At 36.4% G+C, this 17,291-nt stretch overlaps 2 protein-coding genes across 3 annotated transcripts; both read left to right on the top strand.

The window, feature by feature from the left end:
* Window positions 1–1,808: 1,808 nt before the first annotated feature.
* LOC131022059 (brefeldin A-inhibited guanine nucleotide-exchange protein 2) lies at window positions 1,809–10,989 on the top strand. Its single transcript, XM_057951435.1, has 11 exons — window positions 1,809–3,260; window positions 4,760–5,077; window positions 5,259–5,604; window positions 5,685–6,107; window positions 6,191–6,480; window positions 6,844–7,117; window positions 7,700–8,199; window positions 8,308–8,629; window positions 8,763–9,123; window positions 9,278–9,963; window positions 10,110–10,989. The coding sequence occupies exons 1-11, from the start codon at window positions 2,059–2,061 to the stop codon at window positions 10,719–10,721; spliced, it is 5,334 nt and encodes a 1,777-aa protein (XP_057807418.1). The 5' UTR covers window positions 1,809–2,058; the 3' UTR covers window positions 10,722–10,989.
* Window positions 10,874–12,835, top strand: LOC131022060 (probable calcium-binding protein CML18). Of its 2 annotated transcripts, none has more exons than XM_057951437.1 (2): window positions 10,874–11,011; window positions 11,974–12,835. In XM_057951437.1, the coding sequence occupies exons 1-2, from the start codon at window positions 10,948–10,950 to the stop codon at window positions 12,588–12,590; spliced, it is 681 nt and encodes a 226-aa protein (XP_057807420.1). In that variant the 5' UTR covers window positions 10,874–10,947; the 3' UTR covers window positions 12,591–12,835. The 2 variants fall into 2 exon arrangements, with proteins under 2 accessions (XP_057807420.1, XP_057807421.1); XM_057951438.1 differs by lacking the exon at window positions 10,874–11,011 and adding an exon at window positions 11,134–11,898.
* The last annotated feature ends 4,456 nt before the right edge of the window (window positions 12,836–17,291 follow it).

A 17,291-nucleotide genomic window follows, 5' to 3' on the forward strand; every position in this document is an offset into this window, starting at 1 on the left:
ACACACTACAATGAGAATGATTTATTCGTTGCATAGCAAATAAATATTGAATCCACTAATATGATATACACGTATATTCATGCAATTTAAATAGATCGAACTTTTCTTTTGTATCTCATTAATTAATTTAATAGTCCAATTATTTATTAATTAACTATTATCTAAAATAATTCAGAGTAATCAAATATATCCTAATCTAATTCACATGCCGGCTACCCCAAGATATTTCATAGGCAAAGATCCAACATGAAAAGCTAGAAATCATTAGTGCTTTCTATCTCTGACACTGAAACTCCTACAAAATATTGTAGAATTGAGTTTGTTGGAAACAATTGATACTATAAAACATTTTAGAGAGTGTGGATTATTTGCGATATTGGGCTTAAAATTTATTCGGCCCATCTTCGTGGGCCAGTATACAAAGAAATACATATAGTCTTCGAGAACCTTCTTCTTCTTCCTCGGCTTTTCATGCAAACCTTTGAATATTTTAAATGAGCGTTTTTTCCCCTATAAATATAAAATGGGCTGATATATGTATAATGATGATGATTATTTTCTTTAAATTGGTATAATGTTCTTTAGGAAATACTAGTAAATGTCTAAACAACATCTTAGAACTCAGATATTGAATAGTCATTCAACTCTAACGAAGTCTAAATTTTCGTCTACATTTGAGAATTCTCTTTCTTAAAAAGAAAATTAAAAAATATGAAGTGTTTAAAATTAGGGCGGATTATTTTGGAGACGATATAAAAGTAGGACGTGAATAAGTACACATGAAATTAATGAGTTAATGTCAAATCTTATTATGTTCGCATACTTATCATGTGATACGATAGAACACAATAATTTCGTATATATATATAATTGTTTTATTCCCCCCATCTCATTAGTAATGTTTCAATTATTAAATTGAGGCGTCTCACTAGTAATGTTCCATACCCTATAATAAAAAATTAATCATTTACAATGTTATATTAACAATGAGCTCATCTCACTTTATTTCATGAACTCATTTTAATTAATACACCGTGGCGCGACCTTTAAATTTTTTTATTTAATACTGTTAATTTATATAAAAAAAATACACTAACTATACTCTTCTTAATATGTGGGCTTAAAAGCACTGAGATATTACTAATGAGACGGAGGGAATAATCAAATATTATTATTTTTATTAAATAAATATTTAATTCATATTTTATAGTTAGGGTTCGGGACTTTTCAAGTTGGAATTTGAATTGCTGGAAATTGTATTTTGCCAATAATATTATATATTTTGTTAAAAACTTAAAATTGTTGTTAATTTGTTATGCAATTTGCAGATAATGTTTTAATCTTATTGTTATCGTATCATGTTTTTTGCTTCACATACAATCGGCTAATATTATGCTAATAATTAAATATAATTCTAATTAAGTTAATTTAAATTAATTTAATTTTTGTATACATATAATAGGTCATTATTTTAAAAGAAATTATAAAATTGTCATTCAAATTAATTTGAAACTAATTTATATACGTAATATGGTCCGAAAAATTATATACTACGGAGTATCATATCTGATTAATCAAATAAAAAAAAATCATATCTGATTAATTTATATAAAATCATTTCACTGTTACTATAAATTACAGATCACGTGTATATAATATGGATTTTCTGAGTAAATTAACGAAACCAATTAATTAATTTCTATTTCCACGGAGATTCAGATGGCGTGATTTATACTAAAAAACTTTATTAATTTTCCAAATCATGACACATGATTGATAATCCATAGTTAACAAAACCAGAGAGGGCATTTTCGTCATTTCAGGCGTCGTGAACTTGACACTCCAAAATCAAATCCATTCACCTGCACGATCCAGACACTGCTCCGCTCCTCTCGCAGAGCTCCTCCGCGCTCCTCTCGTTTTCTCTCTCTAGATCCGCCACTGCGCCACCACCACCGCCTCCGCCGCCAAACTGGAAGCTCAGAACAGCCAGTGACTCCGCCGCGTCAATTTCCGGCGCAAAAATCAATCCTCCCGCCTTCATCTTCTAGCTCGGGAATGGCTTCTTCGGAAGCCGATTCCCGCTTAAGCCAAGTCCTGATCCCCGCGCTCGAGAAGATCCAGAAAAATGCCTCGTGGCGCAAGCATTCCAAGCTCGGCGCCGAGTGCAAATCCGTTATCGAGCACCTCACCTCACCCAATCGAAACCCTACCGCCGCGACGCCCCCCGCGTCGCCGTCGGCGCAATCCGATGCCGACGCGTCATTGCTGCAAGGCGTCCTCCTGGATCTTTCCCTGTACGATTCCGAGATCGTTCTCAGTCCGCTCATCAACGCACTCTCCACGAACTACATCAAAGTCTCCGAGCCCGCTCTTGATGCGGTCCAGAAATTGATCGCCCATGGGTACTTGCACGGCGAAGCGGACCCCAGCGGCGGCGCGGACGCGAAGTTGCTCTCAAAGTTGATTGACTCCGCTTGCAAGTGCCACGAGTTGGGGGACGAGAATGCGGAGTTGTTGGTGATCAAGTCGCTTCTTTCGGCGGTTACGTCGGTTTCGCTGCGACTGCACGGTGATTGTCTGCTGCAAGTGGTGAGGACTTGTTATGATATATATTTGAATAGTAAGAATTTGGTGAATCAGACGACCGCCAAGGCGTCGTTGGTTCAGATGCTAGTTATTGTGTTTAGGAGAATGGAGGCCGATTCCTCGACAGTGCCATTGCAGCCTATTGTTGTGGCAGAGCTTATGGAACCAGTAGAGAAGACGGATGTGGATGGTTCTATGATTTTCGTTCAGGGCTTTATTACTAAGATAATGCAGGATATTGATGGAGTTTTCAGCCCTAGTACGCCCAGTGGTGTGGCGGGATCAGGGGTTGGGGCTCATGACGGTGCATTTGAGACGAAGACCTCAACTGTGGAGGGCACAAATCCAGCGGATCTGTTGGACTCAACGGATAAGGATATGTTGGACGCTAAGTATTGGGAGATCAGCATGTATAAGACAGCATTAGAGGGTAGGAAAGGAGAGTTAGCAGACGGTGAGGGAGAAAGGGATGATGATTTGGAGGTGCAGATTGGAAATAAGTTGAGGAGGGATGCTTTTTTGGTTTTCCGAGCTTTGTGTAAGCTTTCCATGAAGACTCCACCCAAGGATGCTGTTGCGGATCCCCAGGCAATGAAGGGGAAGATCGTGGCATTGGAATTGCTCAAAATTTTATTGGAAAATGCTGGGGCAATATTTAGGACTAGTGAAAGGTATTTGATTGTGGCGTTGTTTTGGCTTCTTTCCTCCAAATTATTTAATTTACACTGCTCAATTTATGTCTTTGAAATTTAATGTTGGCTCGCTATGATGCCTAAGCATGAATATTCGGCTTGCAAGATTAGTTGTAGAACATTAAGATGCTGTAAGGTGTGACAGGACTAACTACAACATATTATATAACTGGAGAGGGGTAACACTATTGAAATAAGAGTATTTACCATGCTTTCAGAAGTTAGATGAGATATGCATATTCGGTGTGCCTGGATTGCATCTTCTGAATTGTAGAAACTAAGCTGATTCTATCACATAGGATTCCCTTAAGTTGGAGGCTTCTTATACAATCACTGTGAATGTAAAGAAATGGGATTTTTCTATGTAGATTTTGGGTATATTATATGACTAACAACTAAATTGACCCTAATGATAAATCTAATTGGTCCCCCATGTCATTAGAGACTCATCTTATTTTCAGTCCTGTCAATCTTCTAGGCGACACTTTTCTTCAAACTGTAATAGAACTGGAAAGTAGTTTAACAAGACCATATAATATAGCCTTCCTCAGATAATTGGGAATGGTAAAACTAGTTTAAGTGACTAGCTGATTACTTTTTGCTCACTGCACTAGTTCTGAATGGACTTCCAGTGTTTGCCGTCAAGCAGGCATTTTATGCCCATTTTGCTATATTACAATAGTAAATGTTTCACCATGCATTGGTTTTCTGCATCAGTTGTTTTAGATTTGATATTACCCTAGTTCAGGTTATTTGTCCTGAAACTAAAAGTAAACACTTCAGAATACGACCTTTTGAAAATTGAATGACTAATTATACAAGTTACTAATTGACTCGTAAATTCCTAACGGGTATGATTGGCCCCTATGGCATAGTCTTATCAGCACCTATGCTACTCAGCTCCTCAAGCTGAATTTGTCAAGTTAGGCAATAGCTTAAAAGGATCATATGATATGGTGTTCTTTGAGTTGATTCAAGAAGGTATATTTTGCCTGTATAACTAGCATGACCATGATATATAGTTGCTGGATCAGTTCTCTGCTCAGCACACAGTTCTTCCATCAAGCTTAGTTTGTAGAGTTATGATATGGTGTTCTTTGAGTTGATTCAAGAAGGTAGATTTTGCTGGTATAATTACCATGACAATGATATATGGTTGATGGATCAGTTCTGAATTCAGCTCACGGTTCTACTATCAAGCAGGCATTTGCTGTTCGTTTTAATTTTTTCCATTTTCTTAGTTTTCTAACTATAGATTTCTTCCTTCTAGCTTTGGTTATATCCTAGTTCAAATATATATGTGCATCTTAGAGTCTATGTATGTGTTCCTTTTCTTTGAGCTGATTATTCTCCTTAATTTTTGCATAAGATAGTTGAGTACCCTACTTTTTCTTCTACAGCTGTTTTCTCTTGTCTCGAATTGAATGCTAATATCTAAGCATCACCAATCACTGGCGCTTGTGTTTCTTCTTAAACAGATTTTTAGATGCTATAAAGCAGTACTTGTGTTTGTCACTATTGAAGAACAGTGCTTCAACTCATATGATTGTATTCCAGCTTTCGTGCTCCATATTTATAAGCCTGGTGTCGCGTTTTAGAGCTGGATTGAAAGCAGAAATAGGGGTATTTTTTCCTATGATTGTCCTCCGAGTGCTAGAAAATGTTGTGCAACCCAATTTTCAGCAGAAGATGACAGTCCTTCGCTTTTTGGAGAAGCTGTGTGTTGATTCACAGATCTTGATAGACATATTCCTCAATTATGACTGTGATGTTAATGCTTCGAATATATTCGAGAGGTAACAATCTCTTTGGACTTTTTCAGCCCACATATATTTGATATTTTTGGATTGATGTTTTTTGAACCCCTTTGTCATATAACTGCTGGGCTCTTAAACTTATGCATGCAAAAGATATGATTGCTAATTCAAACAATCTTAAGGTCTCTTGTTTCTCTTTTCATTTCATTATCTATTCCAGAATGGTCAATGGACTACTTAAAACGGCTCAGGGTGTTCCACCTGGTGTTTCAAGTACGCTTCAGCCTCCACAAGATGCTAGTATGAAGCTAGAAGCTATGAAGTGCTTAGTTGCTATCCTGAAATGCATGGGTAACTGGATGAACAAACAATTGCGAATTCCAGATATTCAGTCATCAAAGAAACTAGATGCTGCAGATAATGGTTCTGATACTGGGAGTCCCCCTTACTCAAATGGCAATATAGATGAGCCAACCGAAGGATCAGATACACAATCTGAAGCCTCCAGTGAAGTTTCTGATGTTTCAACCCTGGAGCAGCGCCGTGCCTATAAACTTGAACTTCAGGTACAATTGAGGTTATATTTGTTTGATTAATATGGTCAATATTTCTTTTGTCAGTCTTTGAAATAAAGTCTATGTGGCAGGAAGGCATCTCTCTTTTTAACCGGAAACCCAAGAAAGGTATTGAGTTCCTGATAAATGCAAATAAGGTGGGAAACTCTGCAGAAGAGATAGCAGCTTTCCTTAAAAATGCATATGGGTTGGATAAAACTCTGATTGGTGACTATTTGGGTGAAAGGGAAGATATGTCGCTGAAAGTAATGCATGCTTATGTGAATTCATTTGAATTCCAAGGGATGGAGTTTGATGAGGCTATCAGGGTCTTCCTACAGGGCTTTAGGTTGCCTGGTGAGGCACAAAAGATTGACCGCATCATGGAAAAGTTTGCTGAACGGTACTGCAAATGTAATCCAACGACCTTTACAAGTGCCGACACAGCTTATGTGCTAGCATACTCTGTTATACTACTGAACACTGATGCACACAACCCTATGGTGAAGAACAAGGTAAAATTATAAACTGGTGGTTGATAGGATTTTGTTTAATAAGTTCAGTTCTTGCAATTGCTAAATTTTAGTTTTATATCCAGATGTCAGCTGAGGATTTTATAAGGAACAATCGTGGAATTGATGATGGAAAAGATCTGCCTGAGGAGTACTTGAGATCATTGTATGAGCGGATATCTAGAAGTGAAATCAAAATGAAAGAAGATAATTTGTCCGTCCAACAGAAGCAGTCTGTGAACTCAAACAGAGTTTTAGGTTTGGATAGCATACTAAACATTGTGATCCGTAAGCGTGGGGAAGACAGTATGGAGACCAGTGATGACCTCATGAGACACATGCAGGAACAGTTCAAAGAAAAAGCTCGCAAGTCGGAGTAAGCTTAATTTTGAATCTTCTGCATGATAGGCTTAGGAACCTAGGAGTAGGCCTTGGGCCCGTTATAAGCCCCCCCAAGCATCTCTTATTTATCTGCCGTGTTCCTCATTATCCTTAAAAGGCTTTAACATCAAAATCTCCTGTCTATTTTTTTTGAGTGACAAATATGAAATACATAAAAAGGATAAATTAGGAATTCATTAGGTTTTGATGAATGATGAAGCTTGAAAAACCTTTTTTTGTCAGTTTAAGAAGCAAGGCTTTGTAGATCTTTTTCTTCTTGTTTGGATAAATGGTGGTTAGCATTTCTATAAAAAAAAAAGAATTTTGGTTTGATCTTCATCTTGTTGGGAAATTGTAGGTCAGTTTATTATCCTGCGATAGATACAGTGATCCTCAGATTCATGATTGAAGCATGTTGGGCTCCAATGTTGGCTGCCTTCAGTGTTCCTCTTGATCAAAGTGATGATGAAGTTGTTTTAGCCCTTTGCTTAGAGGGCTTTCGTAGTGCAATCCATGTCACTGCAGGAATGTCCATGAAAACTCATAGAGATGCTTTTGTGACATCATTAGCCAAGTTCACTTCACTTCACTCACCTGCTGATATTAAAAAGAAAAATATTGATGCAATCAAGGTAGGTTTTAATTCGTTTGTGCTTGTGTGTTGTATGATTAAGCTTATAATGATATGAACAAAAGACTCCCAATTCTTTTCTGTTTTAGAGGTTTTTACTGTCATGACTGGATTTTTCTCCCTGTGACATTCAGTCTCTTGTCTTTTTGTTGCAACTATGTGCAATCATTATCTTCTCATTTATTTTCCTGCCCCTAACCTTTCTTTTCTTGTTGAGTGTTATCATTTTTCTTTCTGTCTTTATTGATTTATTTATTTCCTTTTGGGTTGTTGGCAGTGTGTTGTAGTTCATTAATCATGGCTACATGGATAAAAAGTTGGCAAGATATAATTGAATGGTGCTTTTAAGCCTGAGGTCTTTTCTCCTCTGTTTAGGGTTTAGGGTTTAGCTGCATACTCTTAAATGTATTTGGATTTGGTTAGCTGCATATTATTTGTGCGTGGAGTGAAAGTGCTGTTCCTGATAAGTTTAGTCAGTTCTGTGCTTGAAACCAAAGGGAAATGATTAAAGCTTGTTACTCCTGTTCAGCAATTCTTGAGATTTTCTGAGCTCTCTAATCCGTCAGTTTACTTGCTTCAACAGGCTATAGTCACCATAGCTGATGAGGATGGGAACTATTTACAAGATGCATGGGAACATATATTAACATGTGTTTCACGGTTTGAGCATTTGCACCTTCTGGGTGAAGGTGCACCACCAGATGCTGCTTTCTTTGCAATCCAGCAGAATGAATTTGACAAATCTAAACAAACCAGATCAAATATTCTTCCTGTTCTCAAAAAGAAGGGAGCTGGGAAGATTCAGAATGCAGCTTCGGCAATGAGGAGGGGTTCATATGACAGTGCTGGTATTGGTGGTAATGTTGGTGCTGGAATTACATCTGAACAGATGAACAACTTGGTCTCTAACTTAAACATGTTGGAACAAGTTGGTGATGTCAACCGCATATTCATACGGAGCCAAAAGCTGAATAGTGAGGCAATAGTTGATTTTGTTAAGGCTCTCTGCAAGGTATCTATGGATGAACTACGATCTACATCTGATCCTCGGGTTTTCAGCCTCACTAAGATTGTTGAGATCGCGTATGTTACTCATCACTTGGTCTTTTGACCCTTTCCACTTTAAATATGGAAACCATTTTTTACATCTTTTGCTTTGCAAGTAATTTCTATTTTGCTCCCTCTTAACAGGCACTTCAACATGAATCGCATTAGGCTTGTATGGTCAAAAATTTGGCAAGTACTCTCTGATTTTTTTGTGACCATTGGCTGTTCAGAAAACCTTTCTATTGCAATATTTGCAATGGACTCTTTGCGCCAGTTATCAATGAAATTCTTGGAGAGAGAAGAATTGGCTAACTATAACTTTCAGAATGAGTTCATGAAGCCTTTTGTAATTGTGATGCGCAAAAGTAGTGCTGTTGAAATCAGAGAATTGATTATCAGATGTGTTTCTCAGATGGTGTTATCCCGTGTGAATAATGTCAAGTCAGGATGGAAGAGCATGTTCATGGTATGGAACTCTTACCGTGGATGAAGTGGTGCCTGTACTTTTTAATTTTTATTGCCATATGAAAATTAATTCCTTGTAAAGCTTATGGCGATGAGTTCTGCGTTTGGCCCTCTGATTACATTCTTATTTGCAGGTCTTCACAACAGCTGCTTATGATGATCATAAGAACATTGTCCTTCTCTCGTTCGAAATAATTGAGAAGATTGTTCGTGATTATTTCCCATATATCACCGAAACGGAATCTACTACATTCACGGACTGTGTAAATTGTTTAATTGCATTCACCAATACTAGATTCAACAAAGAAATTAGTCTTAATGCCATTGGTTTCCTTCGGTACTGTGCTGAAAAACTTGCTGAAGGAAATCTAGGGAAGGAAGCTCCTGAAGTGGCTTCTCCATCTTCACCTCAAAGTGGTAAAGAAAGAAAAGGTGACAATGGGGAATCTGCAAATAGGGTGGACCATCTCTATTTATGGTTTCCTTTGTTGGCAGGTAAAGAAATGTCCTTTTTTTTGGTAATTAAGCTGGTTACCTCTGATACTGTCTAGATTTGAAGCTTGATTCATCCAGAAAGATTCTTTTTGCCTCTGCATATGCAGAATGTGATCATTTCTAGTTAAATGAAAGTATATCTCTCCCTCTCCAGGTTTATCTGAGCTGAGCTTTGACCCAAGGCCTGAAATCAGGAAGAGTGCCGTTCAATTACTCTTTGATACTTTACGCAATTATGGGCAACATTTCTCCCTAGCCTTGTGGGAGAAGGTGTTTGAATCTGTCCTGTTTAGAATATTTGATGATGCTCGGCGTGCTATAGATCCATCAAGTGATGATTCTGCGCACATAGACAATGGTGACATGGAGGAACTCGATCAAGATTCATGGCTTTATGAGACGTGCACATTGGCTCTGCAATTAGTTGTAGATCTTTTTGTTAATTTTTATGATACTGTCAATCCCCTTCTGAAGAAGGTGCTGATGCTACTGGTCAGTTTTATCAAACGTCCTCATCAAAGCCTTGCTGGTATTGGTATTGCTGCTTTTGTTCGCCTAATGAGCAATGCTGGGGAGATGTTCTCTGAAGACAAGTGGTTCGATGTGGTTTCATCTCTCAAAGAAGCATCTAATGAAACACGTCCTGACTTTTCCTTTTTCCTTGATGACAATAGCAAAACCGAGGCTCAGGGAGAAGATCAGAATGAGAACAGTCGTGATGAATCTGCTGGGACAGTCACCTCCAATGATGACTCAGATAATAACTTAAGGAGACGTCGTCTGTATGCAGCTATATCGGATATCAAGTGCCGAGCTGCGATTCAGCTATTACTAATACAGGTTGGTAATATCAAAAGTTTTATATCTAATCCAGTGCTCTCGTTTAGTTCTTCTAATACAAGTGGTTACAAAAAATTTCTCTTCTTGAATTAGTGAATTACATTCTTTATGACATCTGACAATAACTCTTGCATGGAATATGGCAGGCTATAGTGGAGATCTACAACATGTACAGAGCTCAATTATCAGTTCAAAACACTGTTATCCTTTTTGATGCTGTGCATGCTGTGGCATTTCATGCTCACAAGATAAATAGCGATGGAGTGCTGCGTCAAAAGCTCCAGGAACTTGGGTCTATGACGCAAATGCAGGATCCTCCTCTACTTCGCCTCGAGAATGAATCTTACCAAATTTGCCTCACATTCCTGCAGAATCTTGCACTTGACAGACCGCCTAGTTATGAGGAGTCAGAAGTGGAGTCTTATCTTGTCAACCTCTGCCAAGAGGTCTTGCAATTCTACATTGTAGTTGCCTGCTCGGGACATATCCCCGACTCATCTCTCGACAGACGACCACACTGGACGATACCTCTAGGATCTGGAAGACGAAGAGAACTAGCTGCACGAGCACCTCTCATTGTTGCTACTCTACAGGCTATAAGCACCTTAGGAGATTCGTCATTTCAGAAGAACCTGTCTTGCTTCTTTCCCTTGCTTTCGAGCTTGATAAGTTGTGAACACGGTTCGAATGAGGTCCAACTAGCCCTAAGTGATATGCTCAACTCATCAGTGGGTCCAGTTCTCCTACGTTCGTGTTGATCTCCGACCCACGCCTTTTTTTTTTCCGATGTATGATAGTTCCGAGGGTTACTCGATTCTTTTCTTTACAAAAATTGTTTTGCAAGTATAGGCTTTTTAGAGTGTATTAAAGTTTCTGTATTGCCGGTTGACTTTGGGTTGTTCTTGTAGAACGATGAGTTTATAGGAGCTGGAGTGTTGTATCATTCATGTATGCCTTAGCTGTGCTGCTCCATTTTCAGATCAAATGGTTTTTGAGAAGAAAAAGAAAATCTCATTCTGCAACAAATCTACTTTGAAAATTTCACGAGGTAAGTTTCTTCCTTGCTGATTTGTGGGCATTTTACAATTTTTTTCAACTCTATTATGTGGGTGATGGAATTACTTGTTTTCGTCGTCTCATCACAATTCCACCCATGATATTCTTCATTTAGTCGTGATTGCTGTCTGAAACTGTTAAAATATAGATTTTGCTTCTTGCAATATTTTGCCAATTGATGTTTTTTTATTGCTGCGTTAATGTAAAGACGAATAGCCGGCATTCTGGCTTAGTTTTCTACTCCATCTTGTATACTTTTATTTAAATTGTTGGAGCGGCCACATGGTATAATACTCCCTCCGTCTCCCGAATAACTTTCTAAGAGGGAGGGATGCAGATTTCAAGATAAAGTTGTTGAGTGTATTGGAAGTGGTGAAGGAGTGTTATAATTTGTATTGAAAGTGACGAAAAAGTATCATAATTAGTATCGAGAGTGGTGAAAAGGTGAAAAGTAAGAATAAATGAGGTATTATTAGTGGCAGGATAGAAAATTTTGTAGGAGACAGTCCAAAAACGAAAGATAGAAAGTTATTTAGGGGACGGGGACGGAGACGGAACGTGTCTATGTACTAAACATTGAAATTCATCACGCTAGTATCCAAAATGATCTATCCAATAGCTCTACCGACGACATTTAGCCATGTATGTCACGTTCCTTTTTGGTGAGCTTGAGGATTTTTCTAATAACGACTACAAACATCTTTAAAATCTTCAAGTGGCAATAAAAAACAAAAATAAATAAATTTGAAGATTCAGATTCAAATCCCACCAACTGTGTGGTGGAATGGACTACTCCTCCATGATTAGTTTGTTTCTTTGTGTGGAGAAAACGAGACCCTGTGTAGGTCCTCATAGCTGTAAAATTATTACAAAGCTCAGGTAAGTCTGTCTAAAAGTTTCAAAAAACCATCACATGCTCACACATCTTCTCACTACACCAAAACATCATGCTAGATTCTGCAAAACAATGTCTGATCTCTCAGCTCCGGCGAGGGAGAGATCACCTCGCAAAGGTGATGAACTTCTCAAGAAAGCCAACCATTTTCAAGAAAGTGGAAACGAGTGGCAGAGGTTGGAGACTAACTTTTGCAGCCATGGAGGCTTCAAGCCAGCTGAAGCAAGTGTTCAAGCTCATGGACGCCGACGGCGACGGCAAGCTCTCGCCGTCGGAGCTCAGGCGGGTGCTCCTGAGCTTGGGGCACGAGAGGGGCGAGGCGGCCAGGGAGGCCGAGGGGATAGTGAGGGAGATGGACCGCGATGGCGATGGGCTCGTCGACTTGGACGAGTTCATGGTCGTCGTGGGCAGCGATGACGATGGCGATGGCGATGGAGATGGAGATGGGAAAGGGGTTAGTAGAGAGAGTGTGATGATGGGGGCTTTTGGAGTGTTTGATGCAAATGGTGATGGGTTGATCTCTGCAGAGGAGCTGAGGAGTGTGCTAGCAAGGCTTGGGTGTGGGAGGTGCAGTGGGAGGGAGTGTAGGAAGATGATTGAAGGTGTGGATAGGGATGGTGATGGCTTTGTCAGTTTTGAGGAGTTTAAGGTTATGATGAATGCTGGATACTACTAGCTATGGTTTTGGTGTATTTCAGCTTTGTATATATACAAGATCTGATTTTTGGTGAATTGGGAGATCTCAGTAGTGAGCTAGTTATCATGCATTTTTTTTTTTTTTTGATTTGTTTGTTTATTGTGAGTTTTCTATGTTGGTTCTAGATTATAATGTAGTGCAGTTTGTTCATCTTCACTTTTTTTTTTAGGTATGATTGGAGTGAAGATTGTGGGAATGAATATTACCTGGCTTTCCATGTTGAATATTCTTTTCTTGATATACTATTTCTTTTGGGCACGGTTATTAAGGAAAGTATAATTAGTGTAGTAAGGGCCTGTTTGATATGGGTTTAAAAGCAGGATAAGTTAAATTAATATGGATTTATGTAGTGTTTGATATTATGTGTTACTAATATGGTCAACTCCAGGTTTATCCCAAGACCCTAGCTTATTTTGTGGGATTAACCCACACTAATTATCCCACCTCCCCCATGGGATTAACCCACACTAATTATTCCACCCCCTTCATAGGCTACTAATTTAGGTATTTGATATGTTAATCCAACCTATTTCAATGGATACCAAACACTTTTTGGGATTAATTACCAATGATATCAAACACCCATCTGAGATTAGAAATCATGACTAATCCACACTAAATTATCAGGATAATTTATATCCTGATTAATCTAATACTGAAAATCAAACGGGCCCTAAAAGTGTGGGGTCGTATTGTTTGTAGTGTAAAATCATTATCAAACATAAAAACATGACAAGATCAATGAAACAATACAGAAAGGAAAATATGACAAGATCAATGGGACAAATGGAGTATATTTTTACTTTGTATTTATCGACCACTACATATAATTTTGTGTCTTGACGAAGGGAACGTAGTATTGTACCGAAAAGATTCTGAGTGACATACTCAATTTGAAAATATGTTCGCGAGTAATTCAAAAAAATAAAAAATGTTCGTGAGACACATACTCACGGGCGGAAGTTGCATCGTACGAAGTCACACCCTTTTTTTAATAGGATACTTGTAAGTGTGGTATTCGCAACTTGTCAGACTGATTGGATTGGATTGGATTCGATCTATATTATCTAACAACATTATTTATTGTTATTAAAAGCCTCATCATTAAATTACTCTTTCTGTTTCACGAATTTTGAGTCACTTTTTTTTTCGGTCGTCCCACGAATTTTGAGTCATTTCTTTATATGATAAAAAAAATTCTCTTTATTCACTTTTTCACTTTTTTACCTATCACACTTAACACACTAAATATTAGTAATATTTTTTTCAATTCTTGTGCCGAAACGAATTGCCTCAAGATTCATAGCCGATTCACAGCCTTGGTAATTTTTATTCTTTCCATACTTCGTTTTTCCGTTTGAAATCAATGGCATCCGTTCTCGTATTTAATGCAAAGATTAAGAGAAAAATGGTCAACAAAAACGGCTATCTAATTCATCTTGCTACTTTTTGAACTTGGGCCAAAATGAGCTAAATTAAGAAATTGCTTTTTAGGCCCTAATGATTTTATTTTATTTTTAGTGGGCTATTTAAATGCTTTACATATGTATCAAATTGTATAACAACAAATTGGGCCATTCACATGAATCACCCGAGTATGCATTTGGCAATTTTTTACAAATATTTTTTGGTCTTTCAGTATAAGCAAACGTCATATAATATTGACTACTTACTACAGATGCTGTATGCTAAAGTATTAATATGAAGGATGTCAATTCAATCAGCAATTCGTGGGCTGGCCTGATTAATATGAGAAAGTTAGCCTTAAAGATTTTCCACTCGATAAAATTACAGCTCAAATAGCTCGAAAATAATCGGAAACCCTATAAGAATGACTTGAAAATAATGTGTTCACATAATTATATAAATTTTTTCTCGTTGTTTGATTTTCAACTTCATTAAAAATTAGTATAATAAGATTTTTTTTCTTCAAAAGTTTGTAGAATAATATATCTTGATTCAATATTAGAAAGTTATACCCATCATTTCACCTCTCTGTATTTTTGATTCAATACTTAACATAAAATATTTAGATGTAAAAATTAAAATATAAGAATTATTTAACAAAAGTATTGTATCTTTATATCTTTAAGAGTTGTATATTAGTTATTATGTAAATCGATGTTGAAATATTTTACGAGTGTATTTATTTATAACAAATATTTTAATATTATCAAGAAAAATATATTTGTTAATTTTTTTAAAATAAATTTTTGAGCTCGACTGGCCCCCGAAACCCGAATATTTAAGATTAGAATTGAAAATTTCTAATTCAAAAAATTTTCAACTCGATTAGCCCGTACCCGAATAATCCGATTATCTGATTAGACATTGAGTCAATCGACATCCTTAATTAGTTTTGAGGAAACCGTGGATCTTATAAACAGCAGGCTTCAACTTGTGAAGATTGACTACTATTATTATATATAGTATCTATATCTGCAACAAACTCATTAAATGACATTTTTTTTAAGATAGAAATTTACATATATACAGTTTCAGTGTTAGAATTCAACTCTTGAATTTGTTTTGATGAAGATGAAAGAGCACGTTTATTGGGGTCAGTGTTGACAATATTATATTAATTCAAATCTTGGGCGCCGTTTAAACAAACATTTCCTCTCTCGTTATGTAGTTTAATTTTACACTGAATTACGTTTAATTAAAATCTACGTTGCTCTACCGACAAAATTGAAGCATTTAATTTAAAGAGCCTCTTTTATAAAAGGTTTTGGATTCAATTTTATTTGCATGCGATGATATTTTCTCACTTTAGGTGATGTTGTATTTCCTTCTGCGTGCGGTATTGTATTATTTGGTGTTAAGATCCCACACGCAGGACGTTTCTCGCTTGCGTACGGTGATATTTTCGCACCGTTTGGATGATGGTGAGGCGTTGTATAATTTGGTGTTGGGGTACTATACGCAGGGCATTTCTCACAAGAGTACGGTGATGTTTTCCACCATTTGGGTGGTGGTGAGGTGTCGCTTGCTTGCGGATTGTATAATTGATTATATTCAGATACCTCTTGTAATTTTTTTTTATAAAAAAAATCTACCTACGTAACAAACAGAAAGTGCATTATATTTTAATTAAATTGGGCAACTTAATGGTTGAGATGATTAATTAAGAGACAGAAAAATCTGCCAAGAGATGTTTGTTGCTTGCTTTTCTATTTTTCCTGTACAAAATAGTTAGTATTGGATATGCTTGAGGATTTTTCAATAAATTAACATTACTTTAATTAATTAAAACATTATTTTAATTAACCAGTCTCTTAATAGTGTTTCTTAAAAATAAGAATAAAGTACAACTACAACAGCATGAGAATCAGGGTTTTGATGTTTTTATTATCACAAGACACATCTAAGTTGTTTTCCAGTTCATGTCGGGACAAAACCCTAAATTCCGATCTTCTATTTAAAAAACATCAAATTAATTAATTGCCATTTATTTATTTTTAATTGCAAGTTCACATTCAATATAGGAAAGAAATCATCTCTATATATGTCAAATACTAATATTTTATTTTGAAGGGCATACGTAGTATGGATCGATAAATTTTTTAATTATTTAAAAGAACAATGAAAATAAAAGAGATATATCAATTGATGTATAGAGTTAATATTGCCTCTAATAATGTTGATGACTTTTGATTGTCAATATTTTGTGTACTGTCTATAAAATCAATGTTGTCTCTAACAATGTTGCATGGAGTTTACCTTGAAATTTACTTCGACTCTCTAGAAGTAATTGTATACATTTAATATTTATCTTCTTTTTCATTTTCTTATTCTTTAGTGGTTAAAAAATGTAGATTGTGTAGTTGGTCAAGTTTGAATAAGTGGAATTAATGCAATTTTATTATGGTTTAAAGATAATGATGCAGATGGTTCCTATTTTTCAAGAGCATTATCTCAACCAACATTTTGCAGACTGAATGACTGGTAGTTTTCGAGAGTTGATTGCAGCGGTTATTTATGGAATCTAGATGTGAGAAGTGGTGCTTATTGACCATGATATGTATTCTATAAAAGTTGCAAGATAACTCTTTCATGTGTATGATTTTGAAGCATATTTTCTTCGAGATATCATTCACTGCAACCTATTGTCATTTTCTTGATGCAAACATGAAATGATTGCTTTGAGTCAAGCTTAAAAGGTGGATGTTTTATGTAGTAAATCTGTAAATGATTCTCACTGTATTGCCGAGAGGGCAAAGGCAAGGATAATAAACAAGTCGTCATTGGAGCATAGCAGGCGCGATTTTGATCGTTTAGAATTTGAGTTATAAGATTGATTTTTTTAGTGTTGAAGCAATATTTTAAATGCAATTCATATATGGATAGACAGCCAACCTGTAAAGATTGATCACTACAAGATTTCAGTATTGTACTATGTAATGTTGTTTCACATAATTAAATTTTCATGAGGCATTTACGATCGATTGTATTAATATAATCAACCCGTAGAAAAATATCATGTGCATTACTTATTTTTCGTTATATATTAGTTTAAATATGTTATTAATATTCCTATTAATATCACTCTTAAATGTTACACAATTTAATTAAGATAATTTAGAATTATTTTAATATTTGTTCGGATTGATTTAATAATATAATATACGTTGTTGTGATAGATGTCGATAAAATCATGTTTAGCGCAATCATTTTGCT

Source organism: Salvia miltiorrhiza, chromosome 4 (assembly GCF_028751815.1).
Source record: "Salvia miltiorrhiza cultivar Shanhuang (shh) chromosome 4, IMPLAD_Smil_shh, whole genome shotgun sequence".
In the NCBI taxonomy this organism is placed as follows: Eukaryota; Viridiplantae; Streptophyta; class Magnoliopsida; order Lamiales; family Lamiaceae; genus Salvia; species Salvia miltiorrhiza.